This window comes from Oryctolagus cuniculus, chromosome 21, assembly GCF_051225735.1.
Source record: "Oryctolagus cuniculus isolate XC-2025 breed Fujian yellow rabbit chromosome 21, ASM5122573v1, whole genome shotgun sequence".
Lineage (NCBI taxonomy): Eukaryota > Metazoa > Chordata > Mammalia > Lagomorpha > Leporidae > Oryctolagus > Oryctolagus cuniculus.
This window is the reverse complement of record NC_142887.1, coordinates 27906115-27918775: the sequence shown is the minus strand read 5'-3', so window position 1 is coordinate 27918775 and position 12661 is coordinate 27906115. Positions and strand designations below refer to the sequence as shown.

The 12661-nt window shown below is 58.3% G+C and overlaps 1 protein-coding gene across 1 annotated transcript; it reads right to left on the bottom strand.

Moving 5' to 3' along the window:
- Positions 1 to 8188: 8188 nt before the first annotated feature.
- Positions 8189 to 11658, bottom strand: LOC138847380 (galactosylceramide sulfotransferase). Its single transcript, XM_089323381.1, has 3 exons — positions 11241 to 11658; positions 10854 to 10993; positions 8189 to 9693 (listed from the first exon to the last, which is right to left on the bottom strand). The coding sequence occupies exons 1-3, from the start codon at positions 11250 to 11252 to the stop codon at positions 8535 to 8537; spliced, it is 1311 nt and encodes a 436-aa protein (XP_089179507.1). The 5' UTR covers positions 11253 to 11658; the 3' UTR covers positions 8189 to 8534.
- Between the last annotated feature and the right edge of the window lie 1003 nt (positions 11659 to 12661).

Here is a 12661-nt window from a genome sequence, read left to right as displayed (position 1 = left end):
CCTTATGCCTGCGGTGCCCCCGCTCCTGCGCTGTCCCCATGCATTTGGCCACCAGCGAGATGGCCAGGCACCCTAGAGCTCACGGCCAGGCACCCAGGGCACACGGGGAGTGAGGGGGCAGCGAGGGGAAGCCCCTGGCTCGGTTCCTACAGCACCCTGGGGGCGGCAGGGGCCTGTCCAGAGGGGTACGGGATTGTCAGGTTGTGAATCAGGCCAGATTGGCAGAAACTACAGCCGAGCTCCTCCTGTTTTGAGACCTACTTGTGCCAAGTTCAAGGCCAAGTGAGTGCACGCCTTCTCTGATGATCTACACCCTCTCTGCTTCGTGGATGAAATCTCAGAGAGGTTAAGTGACCCCCACAAAGTAACACAGCAAACCGTGCCAAAGCCAGAATTGAAACTGGCATTACTTAGCCATCAACCCCTCACCCGGCTTGTAGGTGAGCTTCTGGCCCCAGCAGGGTAGGGGAGACCACTAGGATTTCAACAATGCGCTGGTTTTAGCACTAGAAGTCCCACAGTCCTGGGCACCCGGGACCAGCTGGTCACCCTTGGGGCACAATTTGACCCCTCTGGTCCCTGGGGGCCACAGCCTTCACCTCTGTGACTAGAACACCCTTGCAGGCAGCTGGCCCTGTGGTGTAGCGGGTAAAGCCGCCAGCAGCAGAGCCGGCATCCCATATGGGCGCCGGTCGATTCGAGTCCTGGCTGCTCCACTTCTGATCCAGCTCTCTCTGCTGTGGCCTGGGAAAGCAGTGGGGGATGGCCTAGGTTCTTGGGCCCCTGTGCCCATGTGGGAGGACTGGAGGAGGCTCCTGGCTTCAATTGGCTCAGCTCTGGCTGTTAGGGCATGCGGGGAGTGAACCAGCAGACGGAGGACCTCTCTCTGGCTCTCTCTCTGTAACTCTGTCTTTCAAATAAGTAAAATAAATCTTTTTTAAAAGAAGATTAGCTGTAACTTACTGTGCAATATAATAATATCCTGGGTTTGAGGACTCTCATATCATGCCAATGCTAATCCCCTTAAATTATTCATTGCTGTTTTTGGCCCTTAGGGAACCAAGAAAAACAAATCTGGCAGACAGCAGGTGCCAAGAATACAAACGACTTCATTGCCCTTACAATCAGCCTGCTCTGCTCTAAGAGTGTAGCAGCCATTAACTCGCTTATCAACAGAATTAACATCTTAATAAGGAGCCCCAGCTCCAAGCTATGCAGGAACACGCGTGATTGCCTCCCCCCCCCCTCCCCCGTGTCCCCAAGAGGCTGACCAAGACCACCTGAGCTGCCAGCTAGCCTCAGAGAGCCAGGCGGGAGGCACACTCAAACCAACCTGACACCCAGCAAGGGCTCAAAGCTTGCAGAAGCCTCAGGACTGGAAAAGGATGTGCCTGGGCTGGGTTGGGGCTTCCTGCTGGCAGCCTGAGGCAGCCAGACTGCTCTTACTGCACCTGGGCAGCAGAGGGCCTTGTGCCATCTCCAGCCCCTGAGACTGGCGACACCCACAGCGGCCAGGCTTCTGAGCTGGATGTGAGAAAAGCAAACAGGCAGCATGGCTGTGTCCTCCCGCAGTAGCATCACCTGTTCCTGTCTGTTGCAGACGGAATCATGTCCCCCCAGACGTGAAGTTCCTCTGACCGTGACCTTGTTTGGAGATGGTGTCTTGGCAATGCAATCAAATCACAATGGGGTCATTCGTGGGCCGTAATCCACTTCCACTACGCTTGGTGTCCTAAGAGGTAGAGGTGGGGGCGGCATTTGGTGTGGTGGTTGATTTGTCACTTGGGATGTGGACATCACAAAGCAATTATTTTTTAAGATTTATTTATTTCAAAGTCACTTACACAGAGAGAGAAGAAGAGGCAGAGAGAGAGAGAGGTTTTCCATCCACTGGTTTACTCCTCAGTTGGCATAACAGCTGGAGCTGCACTGATCTGAAGCCAGGAGCCAGGAGCTTCTTCTGGGTCTCCCAAGTGGGTACAGGAGCCCAAGCACTTGGGCCATCATCTACTGCTTACCCAAGCCATAGCAGAGAGCTGGATCAAAAGTGGAGCAGCTGGGACTCGAACCGGTGTCCACATGTTACGCCTGCACTGCAGGTGACATTGGCTTTACCTGCTGTGCCAAATGGCCAACTCTCAGGCAGACAGTGAAACTCCACAGTTTCATGTGAATGGCTAATGGACTTACGTCAGTAGATTCAGAATGGAGATAAAATCTAATTATGGCGTTGGGAGGTCGTCAGGTCACTGGGGACGTGGCCCGGGAAGAGAGTTCTCACAAGAGGGTGGGTTATGGAAGACAGGTGCACCCCTGTCAGTCTCTCTCTGCTTCCTGCTGGCCATGGGAATGACCTTCTGTCATCTGCGGCCTCATCAGATGCCTGAACCAATGTAGCTGCTTGTTCTTGTCTGTGCACCTGTCAACTATAAACCCAAACAAACCTCTCCCTTCCTGAAAAGTTCCCAACAGGTCTTTAGCTAAAGGAGCTGAGAGCTGACTTGGGCAGCCCAGAGCTGCTCTGGCTTTGTGACACAAGCTCTGGTGCCTCCTCCCCGTCTCTTCCCCGACACCGCGGTCTCCAGGTTGCTTTAGGGACCTCTGGGCTCCTCCAGGAACCTGGGCTTCTCTGTCCTTGCTCTGTTCTCCCTGGATGCACCTGTTGGTTTGTGTGTCCACATTCTGCCTTTCAAAGAAATAAAAATAAATCTTTAAAACCAAATAACTCAGTGTGGAAAGACAGAAAAGAAAAAAAAACAGGAAGGGAGAGATAGAGAAGGAAGAGGAAGGAAGGAGAGGGGGAGACAGAGGGAAGTCCATCCTGAGGTCTCACGGACTGGGCCCCCGGGACCCCGGGAGTTACCCAGCAGCCAAGGCCCACACACGCCGGAAGGAGCTTCTGGTAGGACACAGGGCAGGCCGTTTCGGCAGGAGTGGGTGGAGGCGGGGGCCCGGATGCTGTTTTCTCTGGCCAGTGGGCAGTGGCCACCAGGCAGGCTGGGGACACCAGGGAGAGGTAGGGACACCAAAAGCAGCAGACAGGGCCCTTCCTGACCTTGGATGGACTCTTCTTGAGCACTTGCTGTATGAAACGCCCCTTGGTGGGCCTGGGGGAAGGAGTCGACCATAATGAAGCAGACTCCCAAGCAGCCCAAGCTGCAGAGTTAGACAGAGATAGAGACAAAGAGAGAGAGTTATAGACAGTGAGAGAGAGAGAGACAGAGAGAAAGGTCTTCCTTCCGTTGGTTCACTCCCCTAATGGCTGCCACGGCTAGAGCTGCGCCGATCCAAAGCCAGGAGCCAGGTGCCTCCTCCCAGTCTCCCATGCAGGTGCAGGGACCACTTGGGCCATCCTCCACTGCCCTCCCGGCCACAGCAGAGAGCTGGACTGGAAGAGGAGCACCGGGACTAGTACCCAGGGCCTCAACCGGGACTAGAACCCAGGGTGCCGGCGCCACAGGCGGAGGATTAGCCAAGTGAGCCACAGCGCCGGCCTGAGTTACTTGTTTTTAAAGATTTATTTTTATTTGTTTGAAAGGCAGAATTACAGAGAGGAGGAGAGATGCAGAGAGAGAGAGCAAGAGAGAGAGGGAAAGAAATCTTCTGTTTGCTGGTTCATTCTCCAAATGACTGCAACTGTAGAGGCTGGGCTATGATGAAGCCAGGAGCCTGGAGCTCCATGTGGGTGCAGGGGCCCAAGCACTTGGGCCATCTTCTGTGGTGGAATGAGAAGGTCATGCCAAGATGGCCACTGGCAACAGAAACTTCCTGGCAACAGGCTGTGATTGGATGGCTTCAGAAACTGCCTGACAACAGGGTGTGATTGGTTAGGGCATAGACCACCCCTTGACCGGATTGGCTGCCTTGGCTATATAAGCTGCTGTAGCAACTGAAATAAACGAGTATGCAGGCTGTTCACCTCTGGCCTGTTTTCACCCGACTCGCGGGGTCTGTGTGGTGACTCTGCACCTCTTGCCCCCACCACGCTCCTCCTCTCAGAACGAATCCACAGCAACAATCTTCCGCTGTTTTCCCAGGCACATTAGCAGGGAGCTGTATTGAAAGTGGAGCAGCCGGGACTCGAACTGGTGCTCATATGGGATCCTGGGGTCACAGGTGCAGCTTAACGCACTGCACCACAATACCAGCCTGCTAAAATTTGTTAAGAACCTGGTGTTTGCCAGACACTAGCCTAGGCCCTTGAGGCCAACTGTGCCTGTAAGACCAGGTCCATGTCCCACAGGGGGCCACCTCCAGGGGCTTGAATATGAGCAAACCAACAGGTGCATCCAGGGAAAGCAGAGCTAGAACAGAGAAGCCCAGGTTCCTGGAGGAGCCCAGCGGTCCCTAAAGCAACCTGGAGACCGCAGTGTCGGGGGAGAGACGGGGAGGAGGCACCAGAGCTTGTGCCGCAAAGCCAGAGCAGCTCTGGGCTGCCCAAGTCAGCTCTCAGCTCCTTTAGCTAAAGACCTGTTGGGAACTTTTCAGGAAGGGAGAGGTTTGTTTGGGTTTATAGTTGACAGGTGCACAGTCCGAGAACAAGCGGCTACATTGGTTCAGGCATCTGATGAGGCCGGAGGCCGGCAGATGACAGAAGGTCGTTCCCATGGCCAGCAAGAAGCAGAGAGAGACTGACAGGGGTGCACCTGTCTTCCATAACCCACCCTCTTGTGAGAACTCTCTTCCCGGGCCACGTCCCCAGTGACCTGACGACCTCCCAACACCATAATTAGATTTTATCTCCATTCTGAATCTACTGACGTAAGTCCATTAGCCATTCACATGAAACTGTGGAGTTTCACTGTCTGCCTGAGAGTTGGCCATTTGGCACAGCAGGTAAAGCCAATGTCACCTGCAGTGCTGGCATAACATATGGGCACCAGTTCGAGTCCCAGCTGCTCCACTTTTGATCCAGCTCTCTGCTATGGCTTGGGTAAGCAGTAGATGTTGGCCCAAGTGCTTGGGTTCCTGTACCCACTTGGGAGACCCAGAAGAAGCTCCTGGCTCCTGGCTTCAGATCAGTGCAGCTCCGGCCATTTCGGCCAATTGGGGAGTGAATCATCGGATGGAAGACCCCTCTCTCTCTCTCTCTACCTCTCCTTCTATCTCTGTGTAACTCAACTTTCAAATAAATAAATCTTAAAAAAAAAAAAAAGGCATTGCTTTGCGATGTCCATATCCCAAGTGACAAATCAACCACCACGCCAAATACCGCCCCCACCTCTACCTCTTAGGACACCAAGAGTAGTGGATTACAGCCCACAAATGACCCCATTGTGATTTGATTGCATTGCCAAAGACTCCATCTCCAAACAAGGTCACGGTCACGGCCGGTGCCGCGGCTCACTAGGCTAATCCTCCACCTTGCGGCACCGGCACACCAGGTTCTTGTCCCGGTCGGGGCGCTGGATTCTGTCCCGGTTGACCCTCTTCCAGGCCAGCTCTCTGCTGTGGCCCGGGAGTGCAGTGGAGGATGGCCCAAGTGCTTGGGCCCTGCACCCCATGGGAGACCAGGATAAGTACCTGGCTCCTGCCATCGGATCAGCGCGGTGTGTGGCCACAGCGCAAACCAGCAGCAGAAGGAAGACCTTTCTCTCTGTCTCTCTCTCACTGTCCACTCTGCCTGTCAAAAAAAAAAAAAAAAGAAACCAAGGTCACGGTCAGAGGAACTTCACGTCTGGGGGGACATGACTCCGTCTGCAGACAGGAACAGGTGATGCTACTGCGGGAGGACACAGCCATGCTGCCTGTTTGCTTTTCTCACATCCAGCTCAGAAGCCTGGCCGCTGTGGGTGTCGCCAGTCTCAGGGGCTGGAGATGGCACAAGGCCCTCTGCTGCCCAGGTGTAGTAAGAGCAGTCTGGCTGCCTCAGGCTGCCAGCAGGAAGCCCCACCCCCAGCCCAGGCGCATCCTTTTCCAGTCCTGAGGCTTCTGCAAGCTTTGAGCCCTTGCTGGGTGTCAGGTTGGTCTGAGTGTGTCTCCCGCCTGGCTTTCTGAGGCTAGCTGGCAGCTCAGGTGGTCTTGGTCAGCCTCTTGGGGACACGGGGGTCGGGGAGGCAATCACGCGTGTTCCTGCATAGCTTGGAGCTGGGGCTCCTTATTAAGATGTTAATTCTGTTGATAAGCGAGTTAATGGCTGCTACACTCTTAGAGCAGAGCAGGCTGATTGTAAGGGCAATGAAGTCGTTTGTATTCTTGGCACCTGCTGTCTGCCAGATTTGTTTTTCTTGGTTCCCTAAGGGCCAAAAACAGCAATGAATAATTTAAGGGGATTAGCATTGGCATGATATGAGAGTCCTCAAACCCAGGATATTATTATATTGCACAGTAAGTTACAGCTAATCTTCTTTTAAAAAAGATTTATTTTACTTATTTGAAAGACAGATTACAGAGAGAGAGCCAGAGAGAGGTCCTCCGTCTGCTGGTTCACTCCCCGGATGCCCTAACAGCCAGAGCTGAGCCGATTGAAGCCAGGAGCCTCCTCCAGTCCTCCCACATGGGCACGGTGGCCCAAGAACCTAGGCCATCCCCCACTGCTTTCCCAGGCCCCAGCAGAGAGAGCTGGATCAGAAGTGGAGCAGCCAGGCCTCGAATCGACCGGCGCCCACTTGGGTTGCCGGCTCTGCTGGTAGCGGCTTTACCCGCTACACCACAGGGCCAGCTGCCTGCAAGGGTGTTCTAGTCACAGAGGTGAAGGCTGTGGCCCCCAGGGACCAGAGGGGTCAAATTGTGCCCCAAGGGTGACCAGCTGGTCCTGGGTGCCCAGGACTGTGGGACTTCCAGTGCTAAAACCAGCGCATTGTTGAAAACCTGGGGCGGTCTCCCCTACCCTGCTGGGGCCAGAAGCTCACCCACAAGCTGGGTGAGGGGTTGATGGCTAAGTAATGCCAGTTTCAATTCTGGCTTTGGCACGGTTTGCTGTGTTACTTTGTGGGGGTCACTTAACCTCTCTGAGATTTCATCCACGAAGCGGAGAGGGTGTAGATCGTCAGAGAAGGCGTACATGCACTTGGCCTTGAACTTGGCACAAGTAGGTCTCAAAACAGGAGGAACTGGGCTGTAGTTTCTGCCAATCTGGCCTGATTCACAACCTGACAATCCCGTACCCCTCTGGACAGGCCCCTGCCGCCCCCAGGGTGCTGTAGGAACCGAGCCAGGGGCTTCCCCTTGCTGCCCCCTCACTCCCCGTGTGCCCTGGGTGCCTGGCCGTGAGCTCTAGGGTGCCTGGCCATCTCGCTGGTGGCCAAATGCATGGGGACAGCGCAGGAGCGGGGGCACCGCAGGCATAAGGCGGCCACCACATACTTTTGGCTCAATTGTACTGGATTTCAGGGTAGAAGAGCGTGGGTGGGGATGGAGGGCAGAAGTGGGCAGGGCTGGGGGAGGGGCCTGCAGGGGCCAGAGGGGCACTAGCACGTGAAAGGATTCAGGCCCCCAGGCAGCCGTGCGAGCCCTGGGCCCGCTGCGCCCTGCCTCGTGACCTTGGGGAGTGCCCGGCCTCCGGGAAGGTCGATTCCCGCGTCTGTGAAACAGGGTTGTGGTTGTGCCTGCGCAAAGGCAGCCTGGGCCCAGGGCTGCTGCCCAGTGACCGCCTGCGGCTCGCTCGCTCGCTCTCTCACACACACAGGCACAGACGTGGGCCTGATCAGGCCAGTGTCCCCTTCCCCCGTCTCTGCTCCAGCCCCACCACTTCCGTACCTCAGGGGCCGCAGTAACCGTCCCCACCGCACTGAGCTCTGGGAAGATGGGTTGAGATGCCACCCGCCAGGGCCCCAGCCTAACGCTGGGATGATCACATGACCTCACACACTGACACACACACACACACAGAGCCACACACACGACTATACACCACACACAAGCACACAACCAAACACAGCCACACACACGAAAGCCCACAACCACATACACACTGCACACAACCGCACACACTACACACTGCCATCAAACACAGCCGCACAGGAATGCCCACAACCACACTCAAGCCTACAACCACACACACTGCACGCAACCACACATCACAAGCACGCACACAACCCCCCACACCCACGCGCCATCTCCCGGGGTTGGCAGCTCGCGGCCGCCCCTGCCACACCCAGGTCTTCCGCGTGGGCACGCACCGGCACCACTGCCTGCTCCCGGGGTTCCCCCAGCCCAGGGCCCCTCCAGTCACCACCGCTGAGGCCGCTTACCAAAAACACATCAAATTCTTTACTTCTGAGGGCTCCCCTTTAAGGGGAGGCAGGAAATAGAACATTCTTTTTTGTGGGTTTTTTTTTTGGAGGCTTTAATAATAATAAAAAATGACATAATTAGTCAAATACTGATGTCGGTTAGGCCCTCTCGGTGTGCGGTGGGCCCAGTCCTGGCCGGCTGTGTCCCCCACGAGAGCCCCCTCTCAGCCCCGGGGGATCCGGGGTGGCACCAGGAGGGGCAGGGGGAGGCCGGCACCAGCAGGTGGCTGCCCAGCGCTCTGGCAGTGCGCATGCGCGCTGGGGGCGGGCGACCCAGCGCGCAGGCAGTGGTGGTGACGGTCACCACCGCAGGAAGTCCCGGATGAGCTTCCAGAGCTTGGTGACCCACAGGTTGACCCCGAGGTCCATCAGGTACTGGATCTCGGGCGTGAGCATGCGCCGGCAGAGCTGCGCGTGCCGCGGCCCGATGCTCTTCTTGAGGTTGTAGCCCAGGATGGACTTGGCGCCCAGGGGCTGCCAGGGCTGCATGGCCTCGTCCTGGATGGCGGCGGCGTCCACGGGCTGGCCGCCGTCGATGCAGATGCGCCGCATGCGCTCGTTGGCGCAGCGCAGCGCGGCCACCTCGCGCGCCATGCGCTCGCGTCCGAAGGCCTCCACCTTGCGCCAGAAGCTGGCGTTGAAGTGGCGGTAGAGGCGCGCGTCCAGCATGTTCCAGGCGGTGGCGCGGCGGTAGAGCTCGCCCGAGAGGCGCGGCACGGGCGAGTCGCGGCGCGCGTTGAGCTTGAAGTACAGCACGTCCTCCAGCTCCCAGCACAGCAGCTCCTTGAGCAGCACGAGCGACTCGTCGAAGTACTCCTGCAGCAGCACCAGGTGGAAGCGGCGCTCCACCTCCAGGATGTGCTCCTGCACCTGCGGGCTGCGCGGGTCCAGGCTGCTGTCGTAGCCCAGGTCGAAGAAGAGCAGGTTGCGCAGGTAGTGCGCGTTGTAGCCGCCGGGGTCGTAGTAGCGCTCGGGGTCCCGCAGGAACTCGGCCAGCTTGTCGCCGCCCGACAGCTTCCAGGTGAGCGGCACCACGGGCCCGAAGTAGTGGAAGGAGGACTCGAAGAGGCGCGCGGGGTCGCGCAGCACCGTGATGAAGGTGGCGTTGGGCGGCACCAGGCCGCGCACCTCGTCGTAGTGGAAGCGCATGTGGTTGCAGATGATGTTGAAGCAGGCGCCGGGCCGGTAGTCCTGCACCAGGCTGCGCGCGAAGAAGGCCGGGTAGTCGAAGTCGTTGCGGCCGTTGGGGAAGGCGAAGCGCAGCCCGTGTTTCTGGCCGAAGCGGAACAAGATGTTGAGCAGCGTGCTGCTGGCTGTCTTGTGCGTCTTCATGAACACGATGTCCCGGCGCGGCCGGCAGCCGCCCGAGCCGTTGGAGGCGCTCCCCGCGGGCGGCGGCGCGGTGGGCGGCTCTGGCTCACCTGGGGGCGGGGAGCAGGGTGCTGAGGCCTCCGGGGTCCTGCTGGGGACAGGGCGGTGGGGGAGGGAGAGCGCCTCAGAGGCTGCGGGGTGCGGGGGGGGGTAGGTTGGGGTGGGGGGCTGGGCTCTGCCAGTGAGGCTGCTGGGGAGGGACAGTGGTGGCGAGGGAGCTGGCAAGAGGGCGGGGGTGGGGGGACGTTGTGGTGCAGAGGGTTAAGGCACCACCCGGGACACCAGCATCCCACAGGAGCGCCGGTTCGAGTCCCGGCTGCTCCACTTCCGATCCAGCAGCTCCCTGCTAATGTGCCTGGGAAAGCAGTGGAAGATGACCCAATCCTTGGGCCCCTCCACCCACATGGGAGACCAGGGTGGAAGTCCTGGCTCCTGGCAGCCGCCTGGCCCAGCCCGAGGCGCTGTGGACATTTGGAGACTGAACCAGCAGATGGAAGAGCGGTGTGTGTCTCTCTCTCTCTCTCTCTGTACTCTTTCAAACAAAAAAAAATCTTAAAAAGAGCTGGGATGGGCGCACGGCATGAGCCTGGACCCAGCCTGGGTGCCCAAGCCAGTGGTTTCTCCTCGCTGGTCTCAGTTTCATCATCTGAGAAATGGGGGCAGACGCGGGCCCTGTCTGGACTGTGGCTGTGAGAGCCACGTAAGGCGAGGCACGGGGGCTCTTGTCTCATTCAAAGCCACAGCACTGTCCTATATCAGGTTGCACCATGGGAAATGCCCTCTTGTAGGCTGACGGTACTCAGACACCAGCCCCTTCCCCTCGTTCAATTTAACATCAGCAACCCAAGGGCCCCGGCTCTTACTGGTCTACACTGGGCAGCCCTGTGAGGAGGGGGCACAGCCTGGTGGCTAGGACCTGGGTCCCGGGTCACCGAATCCAGGGCCCTGTGCCAGCTGAGTGCTCTTGGGCCCAAGTCACCCCCGCGGTGGTCCCAGTGCAGCCTCAGAGTCCCGTGCCCCTGTCTGCGGGCAGTGGGCATGCTTCTGCTGCACAAGACAAGGCGCTGTCACTGTGCCCATTTCACAGATGGGTACAATGAGTATACGTCTGGGTCGTGCCCTTGCTGGTACTCCTGTCGGGCACAGCGTGGTACAGGGCGCGGGAAGAGGGGAACTGAGGGGGTGAGTGGACTCGGGGCCCCGCCCACGCCCATCCGCCCACCCTCGGTCCCCCGCCGGGCCACTCACGCGGAGGCTAGGCCGGCGTGCAGCGGGGGTACGGCGTAGGAGTAGAGCAGCAGCAGGAAGCTGGTGAACAGCGCGCCCAGCACCAGCCCCTTGGCCATGGATTCCCAGCGCTTCTTTGGCGGCGGCGGCATCTCAGGCACCTGTAGGGGGCGGCACGGGGCGGCACAAGCGTCAGGATCCGGGGCTTTGGGAGCTCCCGCCGGCAGGGGGCGCAGCAGGGCTCTGCCTGTGTCTGCTCCATCAGGGCCAGAGATGCCCTGGCCAGCCAGGCAGAGAACCACGTGCGGGAGAGACGGCCACGGGGCTGCAGGCAGAGGCTGGGGAAGGGGCGCGGACCAAGCGCAGTTTTCATTTCTGAGCCGGGTGGGAGCAGCCGGGAGACCTTACCTTATTGTTCATGCCCTTTAGGGTTCCCTAATGAAACAGGTTAAAGCCAGATCCTCTTCTCCGGAACGCCCAGCCTCCTCCTTTGTCTCCTGTCCAAGGGAGAGGCCGGGGCGTCTCCTCTCTCTGCAGGGGCCCCTGAGCCGTTGGGGGCTCTAGCAGCAGCAGTTGGGGAAACTGAGGCTCAGTATAATAAGCAGTGTGGGTTCCGGCCACAGAGCAGGCCAGGCCTCTGCCCACGCACACACATTGCCGGCAGCTTAGGCTGCCTAGTTCAATTTGAATTTCTGATAGGCAATAGATTTAAAAAAAAAAAAAAACTTTTTTGGAGTATAAGTTTATCCCATATAATATAAGTATATCCCATATAATATAATAATGGATATACTTATACTAAAGAAAAGTCAATCCCAGGGGACTTCTGGGAGCCAGTGCGGCTGCTCCCAGCTGAAGGGGAGGGAGCTGGGGGATTTATGCATCCGAGCCTTGAGAGCTGCCCAGACACTGACAGTCTGCCTGTGCTGCAGGCCTGCTGTGCACGTGACCGTAGAGGCGGGACAGAGAAATGGTGCGGGAGATCCAAGGAGGGCGGCTTTGGCACCAGTCGGTGACCATTGGTTGGCCTCCATGTCAGGTTCAAGGCCAAAGCCTTCACGGGCTCTGTTGGGCCCCACACTGTTCTTCCTCATCAGAAAGAGCCTGCGAGAAGGAAGAAGCGTGCCCGAGGCCAGGGAGCAGCCGAGGGCCAATCAGGACGGGTCCGGACCTGGTGCTTACTCACGACACCGGATCACATGCCCCTGGCACCAGCAGGGCCGGCGTGTGGGTGACCTTGCTAAGCCCTGGACGGTCTCCCCTTAGCCTTGTGCAAGAGGAACTAGAACACATCGGCTCCTCCTCCGGGGAGGGGGCGCTCCGCAGCACCCCACAGAGCCACAGGCCACAGGGGGCCAGGCCAGGGGCTCCAGCTCTTCGGCCAGTGCCCTCCCCGCCCTCCTCCTCCTCCCCCTCTCCCTTCCTCCTCTTCCTTAGTTTCCTTCTTTTTCCCCACTGATGGGCCCCCCAGTGCATCTTCTACCTCCACCGTGGGAGTGACCGAGTGGTGGCCCTCCCTTCCCTTCTCCAGACCCTGCCGGGGCTCCCTGCTCCTCTCAAGAGAAACCGCTTTAAAAGGGGGGGGGGCACTCTGGTGTAGCAGGTAAAGCCGCTGCCTCCAGTGCCGGCATCCCATATGGGTGCCAGTTCAAGTCCTGGCTGCTCCACTTGAGATCCAGATCTCTGCTATGGCTGGAAAAGCAGTGGAAGATGGCCCAAGTCCTTGGGCCCCTGCACCCGTGTGGGAGACCTGGAAGAAGATCCTGGCTCCTGGCTTCAGATCAGCGTAGCTGCAGCCTTGTGGCAAATTGGGGAGTGAACCAATAGAT

Coding starts and splice junctions, on each gene's coding strand:
- LOC138847380 (XM_089323381.1), bottom strand. Junction 9,694..10,853: donor CACGCCGGCCTAGCCTCCGC/GTGAGTGGCCCG, acceptor TGTCCCCAGCAG/GACCCCGGAGGCCTCAGCAC.